Here is a 26,436-nt window from a genome sequence, read left to right as displayed (position 1 = left end):
CTTGGCACATCCCGATTTGGCTCGAAAATGCCCCGTTCGTGCAATTTCGCTCCTTTGTCCACCCAAATAGCCACGAAAAATTCAACGGGCTATTTTGGGATGATCCCCATCCTCTCTGGCAGGCCCCGATTGATTTTCGGCCCACAGCACGCTTGAACCCCAGGCCCACACCTAAAACCGTGGGCTTTAACACACTGAATTGGCCCGAAAATGCCCCGTTTACGCCGTTTCGTCATTTTGTCCGCCCATATAGCCACAAAAAATTAAATGGACCACACTGGGATGATCCCCAACCTCCTCGGCATGCCCCGATCGATTTTTGGCCCACAGCACACCCTGACCATGGGCCCTCCCCTCTAAACCGTGGGCTATAGCAAACCGATTTGTCGACCCAAATAGCCACGAAAGATTAAACAAACCATACTGGGATGATCCCTAACCTCCCCGGTATGCCCCGATCATTTTTTGGCCCACAGCAGACCCGAACCCCAGGCCTACCCCCGAAACCACGGACTATAGCACACCGATTTGGCTCGAAAATGCCCCGTTCGCGTCGTTTCACTCGTTTGTCCACCCAAATGGCCACAAAAATTTAAACGGACCACACTGGGAAGATCCTTAACCTACCTGGCATGTGTCAATCGATTTTCAGCCCACAGCACGCCCAGACCCCGAGCCTATCCCGAAATCGTGGTCTATAGCACACCGATTTGGCCCAAAAATGCCCCGTTCGCACCGTTTTGCCCGTTTGTCCACCCAAGTGACTACGAAAATTTAAATGGACCACAATGGGACGATCCCAAACCTCCCTGGCATAACCCGATCGATTTTCATCGAAGGGGGTTCGGATGACCCCTTGAGCTAAAGGTGGCTCCACCCCTAAGGATAACACTGGTTATGTTGTTGTTGTAAAGAAGCACATAGGAATGAACCGTGTCTGTATTAATAATTAAAATCCGCAAATTTGAGTGAACATTACGAGTTAAAGGAAAAAAGGATCTTACTTGAGAGGTTTCCAACGAATCTGTATCATTATCAACATTTACTTCTCCCATTTGAGCCAAACTGCAATTTATCGATTGCAATGCAGCTTCCGCAACCTCTTAAGAAACGCGCAAGTTCATCGACTACACACTTTGCTGCAATTAAAACATCAGCTTTTTATAATCTCTACTCCATATCCAAATGGAAAATCACGAAACTGTTTCACTTAACAGAACTGTAAATGAAATTATTCAATGCAACGTAATGCCAAATTAACAAACCAATAGTAGCACCAAATAAGCCCCGAGTAAAACACATATTAACATCTTGCATCTACAATTGATGTGACTATGATCACACTCTTAATGTGATGAACCTTGTTATACTTGTCTCACAGGCATACGCGGGTGGTGTGTGGCCTGTAGAGCTGAAGAAGGTGCCGTCTAACAAATTTCTGTCGTCCATACATGGATGGCATTCTGGATCTCACCGGCAATAATCAATTGTTGCATTAGCATCTATAATTAACTTGGTGCAGGCTAAGTTGCACGGACTCTTCACTTTTGATGCCACACCCATGTCGGATTCTCCAAAAAAACACTAGCTTTGGTGAATCCGACACACACCCGTTGACATTTTTGAAGAGTCCGAGCAACATACTAGTTGTGTCAGGAGTCTTTCTAATCACTCATTTGCTGGTTAGCTTAGTACAATCTGAGTTCAGACGTGCCCCCACCTATCCAACAATAGGGATCGATTAAAATTGAGATAAGCATCCAGTACTCCCTACGACGACACACTCCAGTTTCACATGGGTCCTATTAACCCCCACCCCCTCTCCCCAAACTCAATTTTAGCGTATTTTTGTCAACCTTTTATGCTGACATGACACCTTTGTTACATAAAAATGGAGCCCATATCAAAGGTGTTACGACAGCTGAAAAGGTGTCACATCAGCTAAAAAGGGTGACAAATCACTTTATGGGTCGTCACGGGCGCGCTCGTAAGTTTTCGGCAAAAATTCCGCCGGACGCCCAAATCGTAAGCATTAAAGAATGTACCACTCACATAGTAACAAATAGTGATTCCATTGAAGATGAACGAGAATTCTTGATTCGGTTCTACCTCTTAACAACAGAAAATAAGATTGATCAAATTCCATCGAATCTGACTCATAGTGATCATAAAATTCTAGTATGAGTTCTATCCCTTAACGATAGAACATACGATTGATCAAATTCTCTCGAGTTTGACTCATAGTGATCAACAACAACAACATACCTAGTGTATTCCCACATAGTCAGATCTGGAGAGGGTAAAATGTACGCAGTCCATACCACTACCTCCGAAGAAGTAGAAAGATTGTTTCCGATGGACCCTGGCTCAGGACCAACATAAAAATAATGTAAATTCCGAAACAAAGAAGTAAATGTGCAGAATTTAGCAGTCAATGTATTTGAACCTAAACAATACTAAATCTACAATGCCATTGTCTTCTTCACCTCCCAAACTCCTATAACTTCCAGTACTTTTCACCTTTCTTCTGTCCTTTTTTCGTGTCGCAAATGGCTATTCAAACAAATTATGCTAAGGTACAGCGTTTTCTGATATCGATAGAACGAGTTAGCGTACAAGTTTCCAGGCTTTGTGCATGATTTCATCGTCTATGTAAGGGCGCAACGACCACATGCTGGAGTAGCTCTCCAATTCTTCAGAAGGTGAAGCAAGGTTAAGTGAAGAAACAATCTTTTCCTGCTACAGGCGAAAAGGGATAAAACGTTACGCGCTTGACTAATTCTAAACTGACTATAAAGTATATCGCTGAACGCGAAAGGGCTAGTACCTGCATTGTGTAGTCACTTTTTACCATGGAGTATACCGCTGCCATTAGTATTGCAATATCAGTGATTTCATGTTCAACAGGAGCAACAGACGACGCTTCTCCCTACGTTATCGAAAATCAGTTATAAGGAAAGCACATATACACTCAACGTCCCTAAAGATCGTGACTACTATAGATATCTTTTCTTATACCTCGATTATCATATTGTTTTGTTGTAGTTTATGTTCTGTTACTATTGTTGTTTTCGTTATTATCTGTTGTTTCTTGTACTTCAGTTACTTCTTTTTCTAGATTGTTTTCCCTTGAGCCGAGGGTCTAGTGGAAACAGCCTCTCTACCTCTAAGTTAGGGGTAAGACATGCGTACACACTGCCCTCCTCAGACACTACTTGTGGGATTACACTGGCTATGTTTTTGTTGTAAATAAGCACATAGGAATGAACCGTGTCTTTATTAATAATTAAAATCCGCAAATTTGAGTGAACATTACAAGCTAAAAGGAAAAAAGGATCTTACTTGAGAGTTTTTCAATGAATCTGTGTCATTGTCGACATTTAGTTCTCCCATTTGAGCCAAACTGCAATTTATCGATTGCAATGCAGCTTCCGCATCCTCTAAGAGACGTGCAAGTTCATCGACTGCATACTTTGCTGCAATTAAATATCAGCATTTCATAATCTGGATCAAGAGTCCATACAATCACTTATTTGCTAGTTAGCTTAGTACAATTCCAAGTTCAAACATCCCCCCACCTATCCAACAATAGGGATCAATTAATCCTATGAAAATTCTCGGATGAAGAATTAGCAAGATAAAGACATAAAAGGCCAAAGTTTCAGAAAATTTTCCTAAACTAGTTCTGTCCTATCAGAGGGATGGCCTTGGCTCAGCGGTAAGCTTGCTTACCGTGGTGTGCCAGGGTCGGGGGTTCGAAACGCCCCTCCAGCGAAGCTGGGGTGAGGGCGCGTGGGTCAGGCCCGGAGTGGTCCCCCCCTCCCCGACACCTACGGAGTAGGTATGAACCGGGTCGCCCCTAGTTCTGTCCTATCAATGCTGCTTCTTTCCAACTCAAATTTGACCATACAATTCAGAACCCAGCGTCTTTCTTCTTCCTTTTTTCGGTCGTTTAGCTTCAACCAAATGGCCAGTAACCCTCCCCCTAAAAATAAAAGCCAGTAATTGGATCTCATCAAACCAAACTTCATGACTACTAGTCCACTTCGACAAGAAACACAGAGGAAGAGTGTACTCAGCTATGCATTAAGGAACCTGAAAGTCACTTTCACGTCAAGCTTCAAGTACTTCAATGTTTCGATCTTATTTGTACCATGATGTAAATAAAATATAGGTGAATCATGGGCAAGCCTTCCTCATTTAATGAAGAGCCTTCTCAACGTTATACACTCCGATAGAGGAACTTCTTCCTAGTCCAGTTAGAGTTAATCATGTAAAGATAATAACAACAACAATAAATGCAGTATATTACCACAAAGTGGGGTCTGGGGGTAAGCGTACGCAATCCATACCACTACCTCGGAGATGAGATAGAGTTAATCATGTAAAGATGATAAAGAAAAATTACTACTTCAGGACATCAGATACCTTTGTTTACGTGATCCTGAAGTCCAAGGTGGCATGTATGTACTTCTGTGCAGAAGAGCACCCAAGTTATGAAGAGAAATAACACCGAAAAGTTCCATAGCAAAAAAAAATTGGAAACAGATAGGAGAAAATCGACTGGACTAGATGCACATAGGACAATAATGTGAAGACAGCGACAGCAACAGAAACAAAAATCAAATGAAAAAATATTGTCGTGCTTCTTGTTAATATATTGTACCAAGATGTTTCAATAGTCTACTATATGGAAATGATATAAGCGAAACAGAATTATACAACCTTAACTCTGGCAGCGAAAAAGAATAACAAACACAATAAATAGACACTCAAACTTGGCCTCAGTTGGGAAGTAAGTACTTCAACTTTGAGTATACACATCTAGACGCCTCAACTCGTCTCGACTATGTTAGTCGAACACTCCAATTTATAATTGAAAACTCCAACTTATAAAATGATCATCTAGACACCTCCAAAATTTATGAGCCACGTCTGCATCAAGTGTCCATGAGACAACAGGCACGAGTTGGAGTGTTTCGTTGCCCGTTGACGCCAAGTTGAGGCGTCTAGATGTGTACTCTCAAAGTTGGAGAGTTTACTTGCCCGCTTACGCCAAGTTTGTGTGTCAGTTATGAACCATAAGTAGCATATATGCAATATGTATGAATGCAAACAACTCAAACGATCATAAAAACAGAAGAGGAAAACTCTACAGCATCTGGTAAACTTACTCCTAAAAGCACCAACTCATATAATTCATTCACACTAACTGTATTTTTGAAACACTTACACTTGGACATATTATGCACAGAATCATGAGCATTCAGACATCCAGCTTCTATGTAAGAGGAAAGTCTCTTGCTTTCATTATCTTTAATAACGTGCTCGACCAATTCAGTGTTCTTTTCAATCGGCTGGCGCCGCAGATATGCTGACAAAAGCAGGCAAAATAACTATAATATTCAATATAGAGCATACAAAGCAGTAGATTCATTCAAATGGATGATACAACACTCACCAATTCCGTGCTGAAATCCAACTAGTAATCTACGTCCCACTTCTGCTAATTCATCAAATTTAGTAATCCTGAAATATAGAATGAACTAACCTATGTAAAACACCTTGAGAATCAGTAGGTGGAGACAATAGAAACTTGGCAAAATTGTTGACCATTTCCAAATTTTGTCTTGTTTTTTTCAATCTACTAGCACAAATACTACATGCCAACATTTTTTATTTTTGCACACACCTTGACTAATTCCACGGGGTACCTGTCACCTCATACCTCATGATAAAAAAAACCTTGTCAACTCACACCTCTACAACAACAACAACAACATACTCAGTGTGTTCCCATCAAGTGGGGTCTAGAGAAGGTAAAGTGTACGCAGTCCATACCACTACTCCAGATGAAGTAGAGAGGTTGTTTCCGATAGACTCCCGGCTCAGGACAGATAACAATATAACAAACAAAACACATAAAAGCATGCAACAACAAGGGATATCAAGGCGTTAGATAGTAAAGGATAGTAATAGAAACAAGACACGCACAAGCATGTCACCTCACATCTCTCTTGATCAAAAAAAAAAACGTGTCACCTCACACTGGCGTCTTTTGTATTTTGCTAGAAGTTGAATGTGAGACCTCATGATTCTCAACTCGCTCCAATGACCAGTAGGACATACCTTTTGATGTATACATGTCAACATTTTTTATTTTTTCACGCACCTCGACTAATTCCACGGGATACTTGCCACCTCATACCTCGTGATCAAAAAAAACCTTGCCACCTCACACCTCTAGGGAAAAAACTTGTCACCTCAAAAGATACCAGGTAACTCTGTTCACTACTAGTGTCTTTTGTATTTTGCTCGAATTTGAGTGTGAGACCTCATGATTCTCAATTCGCTCCATTGACCAGTAGGCCATGCCTTTTGATGTCTACATCTCAACATTTTTTATTTTTTCACGCACCTCGACTAATTCCACAGAATACTTTCCACCTCATACCTCGTGATCAAAAAAAACTTTGCCACCTCAAAAGATACCAGGTAACTTTGTTCACTACTAATGTCTTTTGTATTTTGCTAGAATTTGAACGTGAGACCTCATGATTCTCAACTTGCTTCATTGACCAATAGGCTATAGCTTTTGATGTCTATATGTCAACATTTTTTATTTTTTCACGCACCTCGACTAATTCCATGAGATACCTGTCACCTCGCACCTCTTGATCAAAAAACAAAAAAACCTGCCACCTCACACTAGCAAAAGGTATCAGGTAACTTTGTTCACTACTAGCATCTTAAAATTTACTAGAATTTGAATGTGAGACCTCATGATTCTCAACTCGCACCATTGACCAGTAGACCATACCTTTTGATGTCTACATGTCAACATTTTTTATTTTTTCAAGTACCTCGACTAATTTTACGGGATACCTGTCACCTCAACCTCGTGATCAAAAAAAATCCTTGCCACCTCACACCTCTAGGAAAAAAACTTGTCACCTCAAAAGATACCAGGTAACTCTGTTCATTACTAGTTTCTTGTATTTTGTTAGAATTTGAACGTGACCTCATGATTCTCAATTCTCTTCATTGACCAGTAGGCCATACCTTTTGATGTCTACATGTCAACATTGTGAATTCTTGATTATCTAACAAAACCCCCCAACCCCCCCCCCCCCCGCACACCACACCACCCCCACCCCTAACTTCTCCACCCCCACCCCCCAAAAAAGAAAGAAAAAACCCCTCATCTCATTACAAAGTTACTCCAAAAAGCAAAAAAAAAAAATTCCAATTTTTCTAGCAAAAATTTCCATTTAATGGACTAGATATGAGGTAAGCAAAAGCAAGGTAATTAAGGATGTGAAACAAACCTAATCATGAACTCTGAAAAAGTATGAAAAATCCTCTCTTTAGCTTCTATTTCCATGCTGACAGAACAAGGTGGCGCGTGAATGGCACGCGCAGTTTCAGCGTCTGAAATAAGGTTGTCGGGCGGCTTGGGGTTACTGGTCGGTGATTTTGGTCTATTTAATTAAAGACAATAAATTATTTCCTTAAAGAGTTTTTAGATATGACATTGAACACCTATTATTTTCTAAATTTGAGCACATTTAGTCCAACTGGCAAAAAAAATACTTAGAGGTATGATATCTCAAAATTAAGTTTGTGATTAGATTTATATTGTATGCGGAGGAGGCGAATTAGGGTAGAAGGATTGTAAGAACGAGTGCGTCAGTAGTAGTGCTAGTAGGTACGAGGACTTAGTACTAATATTATTTAAAAGTATTATATTATTTGTTGTATTACTTGGTGAATTGAATGTGATAATTTCTATTGTATCTTATACTATTTACTTTTCCTTTTATAGATTATTTTATTTTGAATTAGAGATCTATCAAAAATATTATGTATACTTACCCTAGGCCATATAAGTGCACCGCAAAACTAGCCAAGTGCTTCCTCGCTCTCTTCTCTACATTTGGAGATATCCGATTATGGATTGGATCGTTAAAACGGATCAAAATAGTATAAATATCCGATTATGGATTGGATCGTTAAAACGGATCAAAATAGTATAATCCCGATAGTTTGAAGCTTAATTAATAGAAAATTCTGATATTTTGCATAACTACTAAAATTTCAATTTTGAGTCAATCGAGATACATAATTAGATTCCTATAAATTTGTTTCATTTTTGAATCTGTCGAAATGCATAATACATCCAACGAAGATACATTTTTTCCTTCCAAAAGATATATTTTTTCCTTCCAAAAGATACATAATTAACTCCCCATATATATTTTTCGATTTTGAGTCTATCGAGATACATAAGACACATAATTAAATTTTTGCAGTTACTTTTTAAGGGTGAAATTGGTGTAAATATGATAAGTTAATGTGTATGTCTGTTATTTACAAACATAATACTCCCTCCGTTTCACAATAAGTTAATTGTTGAATTTTGACACACATATTAAGAAAAAAAAAAGTAAAGACATAAATTTATCATATTTTTTCATTTTTACCCTCTTCAAAAAGCAAAGACACACGATACATCACTCCCAATGTACATTTAATGAAGGGTAAATTTGAAAAAAAAATTTAATATCTACCTTGAATTGTGAACCATTCACTTATTTTGAAACATAAAAAATACTCCAACAATTCATTTATTATGGAACGGAGGGAGTATTATTTATCAATTGACCATATCGAAACGGGATATATTTGTTGATAGTCTGTTAATCGTTATAAAAATTGATTTCCAACCATTTGTAACTCATTGCTAAGTTACCAACATATCTAATTTAGTCGATTGATAAAATGCTTAAATCGATAGATATGCAAGGTAAGATTGCGTACAATACACCCTCGTGGTGAAACCCTTCCCCAAACCCTGCGCATAACGAAAGTTTTAGTGTACCAAACTGTCCCTACGCATAACGAAAGTTTTAGTGTACCGGACTGCCCTTTACTACTATTTCGATCGAATCAAGCGGTAATATACTAGATGCTCCAACGCCTATTAGTGGACTCCTGAAACCACCTCTTTACCTTCACAAGATAAGGTTGGGTACTACCCTCTGTTACTAGTGTTATCGATAGCTTTCTGTCGTTGGAACGGACTAAACCAACATGAAGTTGCATGAGGAATGGTTCACACCAATTTTGCTTCAATTTCTGCAAAGTACGCTATGGCTAATGGTCATACTCCTAAATGAAAAAAACCAAAAATGCTTTACCTAAACATATACTTTGCCCCCAAAAATCTCACTTTACCATTTACCTTTTGGAGGTGCCAAACATGCCTCTTCACCTGGAAATGAGCAACTTTCTATCCAACAGTCATTTCACTTCAACCTTAAATTGAAAAATGTCTCAAAATTATCATATTTAAGAAAAAGAAAGGCAAGTAAAGAAGAGATTCACTATGAGAATGGGTTTCTTCAGGTGTTTCTTAGGTGGTTTTGTTCTGGCAATGGTGTTTTCGGTATCTAACGGAGACCCTTTGGTTCCAGCATTGTGCATCTTTGGTGACTCTGTAGTTGACGTTGGAAACAATAACAACTTAAGCACTATCATCAAGGCAAATTTTCCACCTTATGGAAGAGATTTTGTAACCCACAAACCTACCGGGAGGTTCTGCAATGGAAAGCTAGCCACAGACTTTACTGGTAATGTCTAAAACATTTCAATAATCATCTCCGCAAAAGAAAAGTAGATGTCATCAGTTGTTTCTCATACATGCATGTTTTTATCCACAGCTGAATATCTTGGGTTCACTTCATACCCACCGGCTTACCTGAGCCGAGAAACTAGAGGGAAAAGAATACTCACCGGTGTCAACTTCGCCTCTGCTGCTTCTGGTTATTATGAAAGGACTGCTCGACTGTTTGTAAGTACTCGTGTCAGAAAACAGAAATCTGTCGATTTTTTTTGAGGATGACTAACTTGGAAATGTCACGGTTTTTGCAGCGTGCTCTGACGCTGAGACATCAACTAAAGTATTACAAGTTGTGGCAACGGAAAGTAGTGAATCTGGTCGGGAGGACCAAGGCAACTAACATCTTCTCGGGAGGAATACATCTTATAAGTGCAGGAAGCAGTGATTTCATTCAAAACTACTATATAAATCCACTACTCAACAAAGTCTACTCACCTGATCAGTTCGCAGACATCCTCATGACGTCTTACTCTACATTCGTTCAGGTTCAGCTTCCTCTTCTGTGTACTAATTGTTACCGCTTCTTCAACTGTTTCCATAAAGTAATTCTTAAATCAGAGCAACCTGCACAGAGTTACTAGGCCTAACAAGCATTATCAAATGAAATTGCAATTAGGACTAACCTATTATTAGAGTAATTGATCCGATAGTAAGAGCCCTGGAAAATAAATTTTAAGGTCCAACTCTCATTAGAGTCTTAGACAAACGGGACCAAGCTAGCTCATGCATGAATCATAACAAGCACTTGTCAAATTACAGAAAATAGGGATTGTTACTGGATGTACAAGGATAAACATACACTTGGACACCAGATAGCTGGACATAATCACAACCTTTACTCCTTTTTTTTTAAAATTAGTTTAGTTTCAAAAAAAATAAGAAATACTATATGTAAATTGTTCAATTATACACAAGCCAATCTGCATGTTAATATTAGCAGTGATCTATTGACAGAACCTCTATGATCTGGGAGCAAGGAGGATTGGTGTCACAACTCTGCCACCAACTGGTTGTTTGCCAGCTGCCATTACTTTGTTCGGTAGAGGAACCAACAAGTGTGTTGAAAAAATGAACAAAGACGCAATCTCTTTCAACAATAAGCTCAACAAGACATCTCAAAATTTAAAGAGCAAGCTTCCTGGCATCAAGCTCGTAGTCTTCGACATCTTCCAGCCTCTCTTTGATATGATCACAAAACCTGCAGAAAGTGGTAACATGTTGAAATTATTCCCCCTTCTCCTTTTCCTTGCTTTTTCTCAAACTCGCCTACCCTTCAAAAGTTTTGCTAAGCACAGACATGAACAGAAATTTATTGTCAAAGAAAAATCGTGTCTCAGTTCTTGAAACTTGACATTAGGAAGCAATGTGAATTTCTAAAATGGGTTTCCTACTGCTGTATTCTAAAATCAAAAGGGTGAATTAGGAAAGTCCCCCTTCTTGATCACATTTTTGCTGATAATATTCCTCTTTTCCAGGATTTTTTGAATCAAGGAAGGCTTGCTGCGGGACTGGTACAATAGAAACATCATTCCTTTGTAATGCCAGGTCCATTGGAACATGCTCCAATGCTACAAATTATGTGTTCTGGGATGGATTTCATCCCTCAGAATCGGCAAATGAGAAGTTAGCTCAAAGTCTGTTGGAACAGGGTTTTGATCTCATCTCTTAAAGCCTCCAAGCTGCAGAAAAGGTCTATTTTGTATGATATTGTTTATTACTTTCGAAATTGAAAGAGGCTTCAGACGGTCTTAGTTCATACAAGCTAAATATATTACATTTTATATGAAAGCAGTTACAGTAAAGTACAACACGTCTGACAGCCTTCCCAGCTTGGGAAAATGGTTTTCGGTATTTGATGTACTGTCACATGAAAGCCAACAGAAAGAACGGTATTACGTATGTCTTTGGGTCATCCCATGAGATGAGCTCTATTTAACACTAAATATTCTACTTGATTTTCTAACCAAAATTAAAGTAAAAAGGGAAGACTCGTTTAAAGAAAGTTATTAAGTATTCCACAGTCCTAAAAAAAAGCAAAGAAATTTAATCTTGGTGTCTTCTTTATTTTGGAGAGGGGGTGATCTTCTTTTAGCTCTTGTTTTCACAAACAAAGAGAAAATCACTTTACCTGTGCAACAGCTATGAAAGTTCGAAACCAGCATTTGAATTGATAGCATATAAAAGCTTTGCTCTCAAGTTATTCTGGCGTTTGTATGTTGGAAGCTGTCAAAGGCAGAAGGAAAAATACAGATATTATTGCAATATGTTAGTCAGAGAGATTCTGTAGTTGAAAGCTACCTTGATTTTCAATTTGACAAAATCTGAGTTGGATTAGATCCATTCAATGGATAAAATTTAACGTAGTTTAATTTAAGACCGTACCTTGAGGGTGTTGTAGCAAGTAGAAGCCGAAGGGAGCCGATCAACATCATGTCCCCCAAATGTCGCCAATAGTGGCAAATCACAAGAAACCTATATTTACGAAATTTCATTACTATTAACCACTGGTAACCAAGGCATTATTCCATTTTAATTTTTTGGTAGTACGTTTTATTTAATTTTCCGATCCCTTTCTTTCGTAACTTTTTGGAACTTATTTGTTTTCATGTTCAACTCCCCCTCTTCACCCTAATAACGAAAAACAGCAAGATAAAAACCAAGCCTTTAGAACATAAAGAAGTCAGAAGGAAGTGCAACAAACATTAGGTATCCAGAAGAGCAAGATTTTTAACAATGCTAGTGTTGAGTGATTACTGGGAAGACGTGAAGCAAAACCGGCTTGTAATCAATAAAGAGTATGTATGAGGAGCCACATTAGAAAACTCACACATGAGAACAAGCACAGTACACCATGCCGATAAATGCCAGAAAGTTACTGACAATGTTCTTTATAGTTACTGAAAATGTGGTTAAGTTGTTTGGACATTAATTTAAAGGAAAAAGTAATATTCTTACCGATTGTCTGTAGTACTTCCATTATATATTTTTCTAGACTGTCTTGAGCCGGGCGTCTATGGGAAACAGCCTCTCTACCTCACTTCTGAGGTAGAGGTAAGGTCTATGTACACTCTACCCTCCTCAAATCCCACTTTGTGGGACTACACTGGGAATGTTGTTGTTGATGTTATAATTTAAAGAAAACAGCATGACACACAATGGCCCTATCAACTGAAACTTTTGTTTCCTTCTATAATTTGTTAATTTGGTAAAATTTTGGTTGCTGGTTAGGGAAGGGCGTTTCTGATTAGTTTTAGTTTGTTCTTATTAGAGCAGAACAATCTACAAGACTTTTCCCTGCATTACCCTCCTTAAACCATTCAAGCAAACTGAAAAACATGGAAATGATAGATTGTAATTTTTATTTTATTTTATTTTAAAAAAAAAAAGAAGCAGTTTGGTTCACTAAGCTCCCAGTATGCGTGGGGTCCAAGGAAGGATCAATTCTACGCAACCTTCCCCTGCATTTCTGCAAGGAAATGACAGATTGTATCCATCAGAAAAGGTACATTCATTTATTGGAATTTTTCTGTTGATGCTGTCTACTGTCAACAACCACGTCAACCAAAATCAAGGCCGCCTCCTTTCAGCTTCCTTATGGCACAAGATACCGAAATACTGAATGTATCTGAACTCATTCAGACATCTATGTATAACGATGCACTATCTGAAGCTTTGAACCTCAGCCACACTTTGCACCTGTGCAACACTGTCCTTGTCAGCAGTGGCTTACAGGAGAAAGTTTGTATCCCGGCACTAACCATATTAGGTTGAACTCTATTAAGAGACATGGGTCCAGTTCAGTTCGAGACAAATTTCCAATCTCTCTGCACGAAGAAGATAAAATCGGGTTGTTGGCCCCAAATTCCTTTTTCTTTATCAGGATTTTGCAGAAATTTGTTAAAAGATGTAAAACTAATAAATATCGTCTATCCTGCATTTTCCTTTCAAAGTGAAACACTGGAGCCAGTTTACCAATAAATGAGATGCCAGATTCACATCAGTTCACCTACCAATAGAAACTTTCTCCTGCTCCTATTTCCGGGTTCTTTCAGCAGCTTAACTCCAATAACTTTACCCCCTTGTTATACTTTCACCATTGTCGGTTGACCATTTTGAATTAGCATTAACCATTTACCACTTTACCCTCCATCCGGGAAAAAGAATACAGTGCTCATTTTCAACCTTTAGTGCACATAATCTGGTAACAAAAGCCTTCGTATCTGTTTATCATCTTCATGTGTGCTGAGTCGTTTCGGGATTTGGGGGAGGAGGGGGGAGAAAGTGAATACCTTGTGAATAGTGAAGGTTGGCTGCAGATATTTGAATCCAAGCAAAGGAGCTCGCGAACAACTTGTCACAAACTTAAGCAGCAAACACCGTTCTTTTGGTTCAAAACTCGCAAATACCTAAACCACAAGAACAAATTAGTTATAAATGCATAATTGTCTTCAAATTTATTCTCCTACTTGAACACTTGCAACCACATACATAAACAACAAGCCCAGTGTATTCCCACACAGTAGGGTCTGGGGAGGGTAAAATGTACGTAGTCCATACCGCTACCCCTGAAGAAGTAGAGAGGTTGTTTCCGATAGACCTCCGGCTCAAGATAAATATATATATATATAAAAAAAAAAAAAATAGTAAACAAAAGTCGTAATGAAACGTGAAGCAGGATGGGTGGCTTAACAGAAGTAAAGAATCAGAAATAGTAAAATAGAACTCAGAGCAATACAGGATAGGGGAACTAAGAGTCATAAGCTATAAGAAATAAGAAAAACGAAATTTGGAATAGGGTACCCGCCTAGTAGTAACCAACACTCACAGACCAAAGCCACCCACCACACCCAGTCTCTCCTGACTAGCGGCTCCTACCTATCGACACAGTCCTACGATTACTACCCCGGCTAAACAGGGACTCTTCTAATTACTTGCTACAACCCATGTACTCACCCTAGCCTTCTACCCTTATCCGCGATCTACACACCTTCCTATCTAGAGTCATGTCCTCGGTAAGCTGAAGCTGCTCCATGTCATGGCTAATCACTCCCCTTCAGTATTTCTTCGGCCTCCCTCTACTCCTCCTGAAGCCATCCAAGGCTAGCCTCTCACACCTGCGAACAGGGGCATCCGCGCCCCTCCCCATCACATGCCCAAACTATCTCAGCCTTCCTTCCCGCATCTTGTCCTCCACCGAAGCCACTCCCACCTTCTCCCGAACAATCTCATTCCCAACTCTATCCCCTCTTGTAAGCCCACACATCCAGCGCAACATTCTCATTTCCGCCACTTTCAATTTTTGAATATGGGAGTTCTTGACAGGCCAACATTCCGCTCCATACAATGACTGGACGGACTGCCACTCTATAGAATTTGACTTTAAGCCTAAGGGGCACCTTCCTATCACACAACACTCCAGAGGCGAGCCTCCACTTCATCCAACCAGCTCCAATACGATTAGAGACATCCTCGTCAATCTCACCATTCCCCTGAATCATAGACCCAAGATACTTAAAACTATCCTTATTACATACAACTTGGGAATCCAACCTCACCACCACTTCGTCTTCCTGCCTTAAGTCACTAAACTTGCACTCCAAATACTCTGTCTTGGACCTACTCAACCAGAACCCCTTAGATTTTAGGTTTTGCCTCCATAACTCCAATTTTTCATTCACACACCCCCGCGTCTCATCAATCGGCACTACATCATCTGCAAATAACATACACCAAGGCACTTCACCTTGAATACTACGCGTCAACACGTCCATCGCCAGCGCAAATAGGAACGAACTAAGAGTCGAACCTTGATGCAACCCTGTCTCGACCGAAAAGTGTGTTGGGTCTCCTCCCACCGTTCGCACCCGAGTCTTCCCTCCATCGTACATATGGCTAGATAACAAAAAACAATAAAAGGCCTTTGCTTAGACCAAGTTCCTTAATTGTTTGAGACGGTTCAAGTAGACAAGGATGCATATCACATTTGAAGTTTCTTAACATAAAAAGAAAAAAGAGGAGAGGAATAGTTCATGTATACCTCCCAAAAGAGTTTAACTGTCCGACTCCCTTCTGTGTAACCTCCAGTATAGCGCGTATTTTTCCTTAAGTCATCAATATCAATATCATGGTTTCCCCCTGAAAGCAACTGGTGATAAAACTTTGGATTAGCTGAAATGAAAGCATGCAGTCCAGCAAAGGAAATCCTCCATGACTCATGTGGCGTTCAACTTATTCTCACACCACATAAAAGCATATGCACTCTATGTAGTTTATTTATGCCTTTCATTCCATTGTCTTCATGTCATGTCACATTTAACTTCCTTGATTTTAAAGAAATGCGGAGTATCAGTCAACCAGATAAGATAAAACAAAAATTGCAGAGGTGTTGCTGACACATTCAGCCTTTACAAGTCATTCGTCGTTTCCAATAAGCAAGAGATAAGGAAGTCTAAAACCAGCATGGAAAGAACTAAGATAGATCAATTGCTGGTAGAATCTCATATCCCAAGAGGAATACAGTAGCATTCTATGGATTGAGGGTAGGATGACAAGGTAAATGCATACATCTCTCTCCTTTGCCCACACACATAGCGACTACATGCACATGCAAGTATATATGCATCTGTAATAAAGCACAAGTCGAAGTTGAGAGGCATCCACCTCCATTTTGCTAGAAACAATAAAATCACAGGGTATGCAATCAAAATCTATGCTTCATTAACAGAGACGTGGTTATGCATCCAATACAACTGCAGGACTATTCCTTACAGTTGGATTTCATTTAGCAGGTTTTATTTAACATAAAGTCCACGTAACATAGATGTTGATCCACTAACCTCCATCTAAGTCTATCTTAACATGAACAGTCAGGCTATAACCTGCTACAGTATATCTATGGAAGGGATGAATAATATGGCAAGAAAATTGTACACGAAGCTACTAAAACTGAAACACAAAATTCTTCTAAGAAATGCACCAAGGAAATTACCTGATTAAACTCACTTGCATTAAACAACTTTAACCAGGAAGGGGATATAAGGTCCGTCAATCCTCTATAAAATGCATTTGAGAAAGGAAGTATCTGCAATTGAGTGATGGAAACAATAAGTCACCAATACCAACAAAATGGGGATCTCAACATAGGAGTAGGAGCTTAAGTATCAGTACCTGCCGATTTAGTTTAAAATCTGCCATTGCATGAACATATTGCAACATGTTCTCTTTTGTTACAGAAGTATCCTTGCCACCAGGTTTAAGCTCAATAACAATGTGTTTCCCCAATGATTCTTCAGTAACTGTAAAATCCAGTGCAAGGTCCTTGACATCACCACCATAGTGCTGCATAGACCAAAACAAAGTATGAGTCTTATGCATAGTTCCATTAAAATTGGACATGGATAAATAGAGGCGTGGGGTTGTTGATCGGTTGATTATGGTCAATTGAAACTTAATTACTGTCCTCATTAGATAACTTTTGTTTGTTTTTGAGAATGGTACCATTACTGTCCTTGTTAGATAATAATCACTAGTACACTTACAAATAGGTGTATCTATATTCCATATTAATCAAATCAAAAAGTAATTAATATCCTTATATAAATATCAGAGCCATAACGATCTTAGAAGAGACTTCTTTGATCAGTAAACGATCTTATAAGAAACCTAAGTAACTTCAGCTATTGACTGCAGCCCTCTTACTTCCTGCAATAGTTCCAGCAGCAACATACATCTTAATTTCCAATGCCTTCTTCAACGAGTGCTCTAGAAATACCACTCCTCTTGTTAGTTATGAGCCCCGCAGTGTCGCCTCTTTCCACCCATTATTTCAGCCACTATTTAAGCAACTGTCGTAATTTTCTGATTACCAGAACCTTTTTGCAACTTTTCAGGCAACATCTCTGGGCGATTCTTAAAAACATGTAATTCACTTACTTGAAAGATTGACAGCTTATATAGTAAATTACACTAAGTTACTTCAGGTTCAAAAACTTTTGCTCATCTTTTACAAGATATCTTCTGAAACTCTTACCAACGAACTTCCAGGAATTGATTAGAAGCATTTACCTTAACATACATCAGATTCCTGTATAGCTCAGGATCAAGTGTAGACAACTCATCAAGAAAGCTATAGCGGCCCAACAGCTTTTGCACAAAAACATGTGAAAAGGAATAATCTAGCAATATTCCTTCATAGAGTGCTTTGCCGACGATTCTCCCCAGAAACTCAATCATCTGAATTCCATTGTCCAAAAATCTTGCAGCTGTATTAGGAATTAGATGTCTATCTGAAGTCAAGGTCTGTGTGAACAGCCCGTACCTTACAAAATAGAACCAATTACAAAGACCTCCAGTCATTTCAGAGAGCAAAAAATGAGACGGCTAGCTGGATAACTACATAAGCACAGGCAACTCACTCAGGTGAGAAGGCTGCTTTAGCTATTTCTGTCAAGAACTCCTTAGATAACCCACCATAGTCCAGGCCAGCCTCTGGAAGACCAGACTCGTTCACGAAAGAGACGTGGATGCTGGACTTTAATCTTGATCCTAAGTTATTTAGTTGCTGAAATCCATCTTCAACAATATGACCACGACGAATTACTATCTCAACGGAACGTGGACCAGGTCCAGTAACTTCACCAGCCATTTTTCTTGATACTTTATCCATGTTGATAAATTCTCTGAACATCTCAACCCTGCCAAGGACCAGAAATGATTTTGATCACTGCTAGACCAGAAGAAAACAACTGGCACCCTTTGATTTAAGCAAGAAACAGTTGCACGTGTAAACCACATGATATCTCTGATGCAAGAACTACACAGCACATCTCTTTATCTAGAAATCAAAAGAAAATTACTCTTTTCATGAATACATTGAACCTATGAGACTAAAATCAGGGGTTTGAACCACAACATGCAACATCATCATATGCCGTGGATCAACATAGAAGTACAACTCCTAGTTATTATGGAAATACTCAGGAAATTCACACAACCGTGTTACATACGTCTTTATACCATAGAAATGTTAAAAAGACGCAGTGTAAGTCTGTAAAGTTCCTTATTGGCAACACAAAAAGGATGTTAATGAATTCATATCTTATAAAAAGAGTCATACCGCAAAAACCCCAACCAAAAGACTCAAGAGTAAACTACCTTGATTCATGATAGGAATTTAACCCTCCAAGGTGCTAAAGGCAATAGGTCGTGTTGAAAAATACTACTGTCAACAAATCAAACTTGGTGGCCTTGGTGTCATTATCTTCCTCACCCAAGCAGGGGCTTCAAAAAAATACCTTAAGCACATGATGATGATGTTCAAATGTGGACCAAAACAAGCCTTAAGCACGTGATGATGATGTTCAAATGTTAAGGCTTGTTTTGGTCCACATGTTTCTAAGTCTTCTTTCTTTCTTAAACTTTGTGCCCAGTCAAACAGCGGCACATAGATTGGGACAGAGGGAGTACCATATATCTTCAGGTGGAAGAGGAAAACCAAAACAAAATATAAACAAACAGCTACGAATTTTAACTTATTCACCCAAACTAACAAGAGATGTAAGGATCACATACAAAATCCATAATCTGCCAATGTGAAGCGCGGGAAAGGAACATTTTAATAAACTATAGGCGTTAAAAGCTGTCAGAATAGACATAAAGGTAAATCAATGATGAATTATTACAGTTCACGATGAGTTTTTCACGTTAAAACTACCTTTCTTCAAATGGGAAGATGTGCGGGATAACAGTAATAATGGATCCCATGCTCAGAGAGGTTGAGGTATCATCACCGTTTGAAGCAGCGGATAAAAATTCATGAGTCCTAGCAGCTACAGCAATGGGCGGCCGATTATTTCTACCTGGTGAAAGCCACAAAGTAGGAGGGCAAAATTGGTGCCTGCAATCCCTTTCATACAATAAATGAAGACATTTGATAGCTGAATCTGTCAGAGATCTACTTTTAGGACAAATACTGCGGGATATTGTATTATAAACCAATGTATTCAGCACCGACACAATTTTCTGCTGCTGCTCCAATGTAAAGGGAACCTACATTCACACAAATCTTACTTTCAGGACATTTTGATATCATTCTAATGACATTGGAAAATCAACTATTGCATGAAATATAAAGTGAAAAAGAAGTGTGACCTGTTTCTCATAAAATTCTAGGTCATCAAGAACTAACAACAGGTGTGAATAACTAGCGCAAAACAGATGTAGTACACAAGACAAGTCGTTTGATATTCCATCAGGACCCTGCCTTAGCAGTTCAATGTCCCACATATCAGAATAATGCTCGTCAATGTGCACAGTCTTTGATTTCCCATCAAGCGGATCCACAATTTTGAACTCGGTTTGTGATTTCCCAGTTATCTTTTGAAATACGGTAGCCCATTTGCTGCCTATATCTTTAGAAGAATGTTTTTGCTTTCTCACAGAAGCTTCAATAATCTTGTTTTCAGAAATTGTACTTTTATCTGAATATTTGCCCTTACCAACAAGATCTTTTCCTGGAAAAAATGATTCTTCGAGGGTACCCCACAGGTTAGAAAGAAACCCAGGAGTAAATGATAGCATGTTGAGAACTGGCATTGCCCCCAGCACTGGATTCAAAATAGAAAATATTCTGAGCATCCATGAATAATAGTAAGCTACATCAAGCAATTCACAGCTCCCAGCAGATTCTGCTCCACATGATGGTAGGCTTTCAGCTCTCTGAACGGGACCATCTTTCTCCAACACTAGAAGTTCCATCAGATGCCTCTGAAGGCAAACAGGCTTGAAAAGGTCCACATACGACATCTTCAAGGATCCAAAAGTTGTCTCGGCTTCAACAGAATTTCCGTCACTTTGGACTTGTTGGTTCTCGTTTCTCACCCATCCAGCCCTTTCAATCTGAGCCAATAATTTCTCTGCCAGCATAATCACTACATGGACATAGGATTGACGGTCTAAACCATTCACTAACTTTCCAAAATCTATGATATTGCTTTCACTGCTTGTCGCCAGGTATATAATATTTCCAAGAGCCCAACCAACTGGTGGCAACACCCTGTCGTGAGTACTTGTCATCTGATCCATATCTGACATATCCTTCAGAATTTGCTCCTTTGACATCTGCCATCATCTGTCACAGTTTGATCAGTCCCTTCGCATTGCAAGATCCATAATATAAACACTGCATAATTTAGGTGTAAGTTGCAAATGGAGCCAAATATAGAGAGGTTTTTATGTATTAGTCCTTGAATTTATGATGGCTCACATTATGTATTACTCCTAGGTAAATTAGGGTGCTTAATAGTTAAGGAGAAAAGTATTTCCGTATGTTTAGACTGAAGTGGATCTAATTGACAGGCATATACGCTCATAATAATTGCAACAGTAAAACAGTAAATTATTCCCTTTACTATGCCAAACTTACCAATAGGATCCTCAAGCAAGGTGTTAACACAGACTTGTGTTTCAAAGGTGGAATCAACACCACCGGTAACCGTTGAGCAAACGAAGGTATTGTAAGAAGATAAATACAGTATTGCTCAGCTGCACTCTGCACTTCTAGTAAGACATCTTTATCATCCATAACTAAGTTCGCGACATGAAATGGCCGCAGTGCTAAAGTAATTGCACTTGCAGTTATCAATAACTGGTCATCTGTCGGAGAAGACAAATTTGCCTGAAGGGAACTAGGAACTTCAAGTTTACAAATGTAACTCCTTACGGAATTATATAGTCCACTTCTAATACTTCCCACGAACTGAACTAAATCCCTAACTGCCATGAAGGCACTCTCTACATTGGTATTGCTGATGCACTTCCAACCTTTCACATCAGTCAGAATTACGGCCAAGCGCATTGCTAAAGATGTAAGTAAAACATCATTACTCTTCTGAGAAGAATTATCATATTCTGCTAAAATAAACAAGCATATGGTAATCAACTTCTTTGCTTGATAGTTCCAAATTTTTCTCTCTTCTACGGTTCCAGTAGCCATTGAGCAAAAGTTTTCATTGGGATCTATAAAAGAAAAGAGTAGACAGAGAAAGTTAACAAATGCTATAACATAATCAACTTAACTGGCAAATAGCAAAAGATAAATGTCAGATCATGCAAGGGGCAAGGGGCAGGATTTTTTTTAGAGGATTTAAGATATTTGTGCTTAAGGTTCCAATAAGGAAAACTAATTGTTTATAGTATTTAAGTGAGTAAAAGGTAAACTGTCATTATCCCATAGCCAGCAATCGAATTGTTGAGTGTGTATGGCACACAATTTAGCATCCGGATGAATCATAATCCATTAAGAGGCACTCAACATCATTACGAAGTAATCAGATAGAGTCTTCCTATTAGATGTTTTGTCTTCGATAAGGTTCTTCATTATTTGATGCTTCTAGAAGATGATGATTCTTCTTTCTTATTTTTTCTATTTCACTAATAACCTAATGCAGCTGGGAGCAGAACATCCATCAATTCAGTGAATATAACTCTTTCCAAAATTCAAAAAGGACTAGATTAAAGCACTTTCTAGGTGAAGCTTAGAAATAAGGACATCATTCAGATAAAGAACACTTCTTCTATAACCATATTTCATATGAATTCAAAAATGTAGAAGGAGATGTTCAGGCATGGTATACTATACTTTTCTTGCCAAAACTTGCAAAACATGATTGCTATAATAAGATAATCGTGACTATAAAATTTTTGTAGAAACTTAAAGACTTGAAAAATATAAGAATAGCTTACTGGTTGAGTTTATGCTCTCCAGGATAACTCCAAAGCAACTCCTGATGCAATCTTTTTCTCTGGGTTGAATTCTTGGATATCGCGCCAACAAGAATGTAGTAAAGAAAAGAAAAGGCCTCAGAACTTGGCTGGATAAAGACGATTTCTTTAGAGGAGCAAGATGACTACTTATCAATGATTCCCACTGCTGCTGAAGTTCCAGGGCTATACGTTTTTTAACATTATAATACTTCCAAGCTCTCTGCACATATTTTAAGAACCCAGATTCATAGTTGGAAATCACACTTGAAGATGTGATCATAACATGTCTTCTTTCAATAAATAGCAGTGTTCTCTTATAAGGCTTTCAGCACATTACTGGTTTATAACGAAACTTCAGAAGAAAAAGATGGATCAGAATAATGAAAGCACAACACTAGTTCCGCTGGATTATACAGAGGTGAATTCAAGAAATAAAAAATTTGCAATGTGTGTGCATATCAACAAAGGATAAACCTTCAAACCACAAAGCAACAAAAAGATTTATCATGTTTGAAATTAGAAAGAGATCACAGATTCCGAGCATCTATTTGTTCTTCTAGTCCATCGTGATAGCATATTATTCAAGCTTTAATTTTACTTTTGAAGTTCATCCAAATAGCTAAACTCATATCAAATGCTTAAAAAAAAAATAGCCAACAAATAAATTAAATAGCTTTGCTCCTTTCTCTCGATTATTGACTTGGATTCCCTGAGTTTTCAACCCCCAACTATCTTCCATTGATTGTTATCAATACTGAAGTACATTAACTATTTAGGAAAAAATATAGCCCTCGTCAACATGAACCTTTTCCTCTTGCCGCTTCTTTTCTTTCATAGGTGACTTCACAAAACTTATAAGCAAAAAATACACATCAATATCATGGCATAATAACTCCTTTTCTTGTTATTAATTCAAAGAGGGTAAAGCTCAAACAGAAGCTGGTTTCTTAAGATATTTCTAGTTAGGATTAAGATCAACTGACTCTGAAACATAAAGTAACAAGAGTACAAGACCATAACCCTGTGCCCTCGCCTTAAAGGATCTCAACTCATCATCATCATCTCCAACTTATTGAGTTTTAAGGTGCCTTCAATACAGTAATTTAACTATTAAGACAATAGATGTTCTGAAACGACACATTCAAAGAGAGGTGCCTTGGTGTATGTTATTTGCTGATATGAGATACGTAGAGAGTTAACGGCAAACTAGAGATATGGAGACATACCCTGGAGTCTAAAGGTTTCAGACTGAGCAGGCTTAAGGCAGAGTATGTGCCTCGTGTAGCGGACGAGGGAGTGGGGTTTGATTCTCAAGTCATCTCCTGTACCTGGGGCTATTATCCAAGAAAACGGAAAGATTGACGAGGATGTCGCACATTGCATTGTTGCGAGGTGGTTGAAATGGAGGCTAGCTTTTGGAGTCTTATGTGATATAAAAGTGTCACTGAGACTTAAAGGTAAGTTTTACAGAGCAGTAGTAAGACCGGTTTTGTTGTACAGGGCTAAGTGTTGGCCAGTCCAAAACTCTCATATCCAGAAGATGAAAGTTGCAGAAATAGGGATGTTAAGATGAAAGTTGCAGAAATAGGGATGTTAAGATGACTATATGGCTTACCTAGGAGAGATATGGCCAGAAATAACGATATTCGGGCCAAGGTGGAAGTGGCCTCCGTGGCGGAAAAGCTATGGGAGGCTAGATTGAGATGGTTCGGGCATGTGAAGAGAAGATACATAACGCTCCAGTGAGGAGGTGTAAGAGGTTTGAGGGCTTGAGGAGTCGTACGGGTAGGCTGAAGACGTATTGGAGAGGCGTGGCTTACCGAGGTCAAAGATTCAAGTAGAAGGCTAGTACTTGATAGTTTTGCATCTGGTTTATCCTGGTTGTACTTGTAGTATTCATATTATTTTCGATATTTTATTGTTTTACTATTTCTATAATTCTGCTACTTGTTATCTTGTATGCCTCTACGTTCTTACTGTCCTATGCCTGCTTGCTTATGTCTTCATAGATGTTGTGTTATGACTTTCTCCCGCCAGTAGATATTTTTCTTTTCCTTGAGCCACGGGTCTTCTTGAAACCTCTGTACCTGACAAGATAGAGACAAGGTCTGCGTACATTTTACCCTCTCCAGACCCCACCTGTGGGACTACACAAGGTTTTTTGTTTTTGTTGTTGACAATGAAAAGGGGCATTAAGTTTAGCTTATAATTACATGATCGTCCTCAACTTTTCAAACGTGTCGTTAGTGCCCTCCAAGCACGAAAAACTTCTACTCCCTCTGTTTCAAATTGTTTGTCCGGTATTAACTTGGCACAGAGTTTACGTAAGGAAGGCTTTTGAATCGTATGATATTAAATTAAGGATACGTAGAATTATACCAAAACATCCTTTAATCCAATAATCTTTTAATCTAATGATCTTAAATATGCTACATGAAAAGTTGAAATTCAAGAGTTGATAAACAAAGAAAATAGATATCCTTTTTTGAAACGGACCAAAAAGGAAAGTAATACAAACAAATAGAAATGCAGCAGCCAGCAGTAAAACAACATATCCAGTGTATTCCCACAAAATGGGGTTTAATGAGGGTAGAGTGTACGCAGTCCATACCACTACCATGGATGAAGTAGATAGGTTGTTTCCAATAGATCAAAGCTCAGGACAAGATAATAATATAACAAACAAAAAACATAAAAATAAACAACAAAATGGGAACAAGACGCCGACAGAGTGATAAAATAAACTATCTATTTGAGATCACAAACATCACCAGAACATTACGAACAAGAAACTACGGGCACAGATACAAACAACGCACTCCTCCCTACTATCACGGACGCACTCTTACCCACTAAACCTCCGCAACTTCCTAGCATCATATTCCACAATGAAATCATAAGTGATGTAATAGACAGAATAAACAAAATGATGTTATTTTGCAAGCTAATTAAATAAACCTGAATTAATCGGGCAGCAGCATTAGCTCGGCGAGTAAAATTCCTCAAAGCTCTTTCCTGCGATACTTTTTCCAAAAGCACGTCCCTCGATATCTCCTTCGCACTTGAACCTCGCAACGATACCTAATCAAAACAAACAACAAAATAAACAAAAATTCGACTAAATTCTCCAAATCATCATGCATTAAAAATTAATCAATTTGATACGATACCTAATCAAAACAAAATAAACAAAAATTCCACCAAATTATCCAAATTATCATGCATTAAAAATTGATCACAACAAACAACAAAATAAACAAAAATTCGACCAAATTCTCCATACTATCGTGCATTAAAAATTGATCACAACAAACAACAAAATAAACAAAAATTCGACCAAATTCTCCAAATTATCATGCAATAAAGATTGATCAATTTGATACAATACCTAATCAAAACAAACAACGAAAAAAAAAAAATCGACCAAATTCTCCAAATTATCATGCATTAAAAATTGATCAATTTGATACAATACCTAATCAAAACAAACAACAACAAAAAAAATCGACCAAATTCTCCAAATTATGAAATTAGGATACAATTAATATTAATTAGGTATGTAGAAGAACCTGGTTCTTTCGAGGTTCGCTCATGGCGAATTATTATTAGATAGAGCTGAGGCAAAGCGTGAGAGAAAAATGAGAAATTGGGAAATTGATAGTTGGTTAAAGCGGAATTAATTATTGACCCGATTCTTAACAGAAAATGCAATCATTTGTGAAGTGGATAAAACAAATGCTCCCTCCATTGTACCCAATTCTTTTATAATTTTTTAATTTTAATATTTCAATTTTGGGAAAATAATATAAATATACACCTTAACTTATCTAAGCAAATCTCCATCCTTACAAAATAATTATAGTAACCTCAATAATTATTTATCTTTATTGGATGTATATTTAAAATCAAAAAAAAAAAAAAATAGTGAGAGCTAACTATTGAAAAAAAAATATATCTTTATTGGATGTACTATGTATCTCGATAGAGCCAAA

The 26,436-nt window shown here is 38.3% G+C and overlaps 3 protein-coding genes across 4 annotated transcripts; 1 reads left to right on the top strand and 2 right to left on the bottom strand.

Annotated features, from left to right (window-relative positions):
• Positions 1-2,291: 2,291 nt before the first annotated feature.
• LOC107843161 lies at positions 2,292-7,485 on the bottom strand. 2 transcript variants are annotated; one of them, XM_016687359.2, is made up of 7 exons: positions 7,329-7,485; positions 5,462-5,529; positions 5,234-5,374; positions 4,429-4,470; positions 3,343-3,476; positions 2,828-2,929; positions 2,292-2,739 (listed from the first exon to the last, which is right to left on the bottom strand). In XM_016687359.2, the coding sequence occupies exons 1-7, from the start codon at positions 7,382-7,384 to the stop codon at positions 2,608-2,610; spliced, it is 675 nt and encodes a 224-aa protein (XP_016542845.2). In that variant the 5' UTR covers positions 7,385-7,485; the 3' UTR covers positions 2,292-2,607. The 2 variants fall into 2 exon arrangements, with proteins under 2 accessions (XP_016542845.2, XP_016542846.2); XM_016687360.2 differs by having other exon boundaries at positions 2,292-2,736.
• Positions 7,486-9,289: 1,804 nt separating this feature from the next.
• Positions 9,290-11,487, top strand: LOC107843163 (GDSL esterase/lipase At5g03820). Its single transcript, XM_016687363.2, has 5 exons — positions 9,290-9,632; positions 9,723-9,853; positions 9,934-10,167; positions 10,637-10,892; positions 11,158-11,487. Exons 1-5 carry the CDS (start codon positions 9,389-9,391, stop codon positions 11,349-11,351), a joined length of 1,059 nt encoding a protein of 352 aa, XP_016542849.2. The 5' UTR covers positions 9,290-9,388; the 3' UTR covers positions 11,352-11,487.
• Positions 10,391-26,177, bottom strand: LOC107843162 (E3 ubiquitin-protein ligase UPL7). The gene is made up of 15 exons (XM_016687362.2): positions 26,014-26,177; positions 25,403-25,525; positions 22,424-22,664; positions 21,105-21,697; positions 19,832-20,800; positions 19,395-19,729; positions 18,097-18,375; positions 17,747-17,999; positions 16,850-17,020; positions 16,671-16,763; positions 15,720-15,827; positions 13,972-14,088; positions 12,065-12,154; positions 11,811-11,905; positions 10,391-10,880 (listed from the first exon to the last, which is right to left on the bottom strand). Exons 1-14 carry the CDS (start codon positions 26,035-26,037, stop codon positions 11,822-11,824), a joined length of 3,480 nt encoding a protein of 1,159 aa, XP_016542848.2. The 5' UTR covers positions 26,038-26,177; the 3' UTR covers positions 10,391-10,880; positions 11,811-11,821.
• Between the last annotated feature and the right edge of the window lie 259 nt (positions 26,178-26,436).

The sequence above is a fragment of the Capsicum annuum genome, chromosome 9 (genome assembly GCF_002878395.1).
Source record: "Capsicum annuum cultivar UCD-10X-F1 chromosome 9, UCD10Xv1.1, whole genome shotgun sequence".
Taxonomy (NCBI): domain Eukaryota; kingdom Viridiplantae; phylum Streptophyta; class Magnoliopsida; order Solanales; family Solanaceae; genus Capsicum; species Capsicum annuum.
This window is presented reverse-complemented; position numbering and strand designations above follow the sequence as displayed.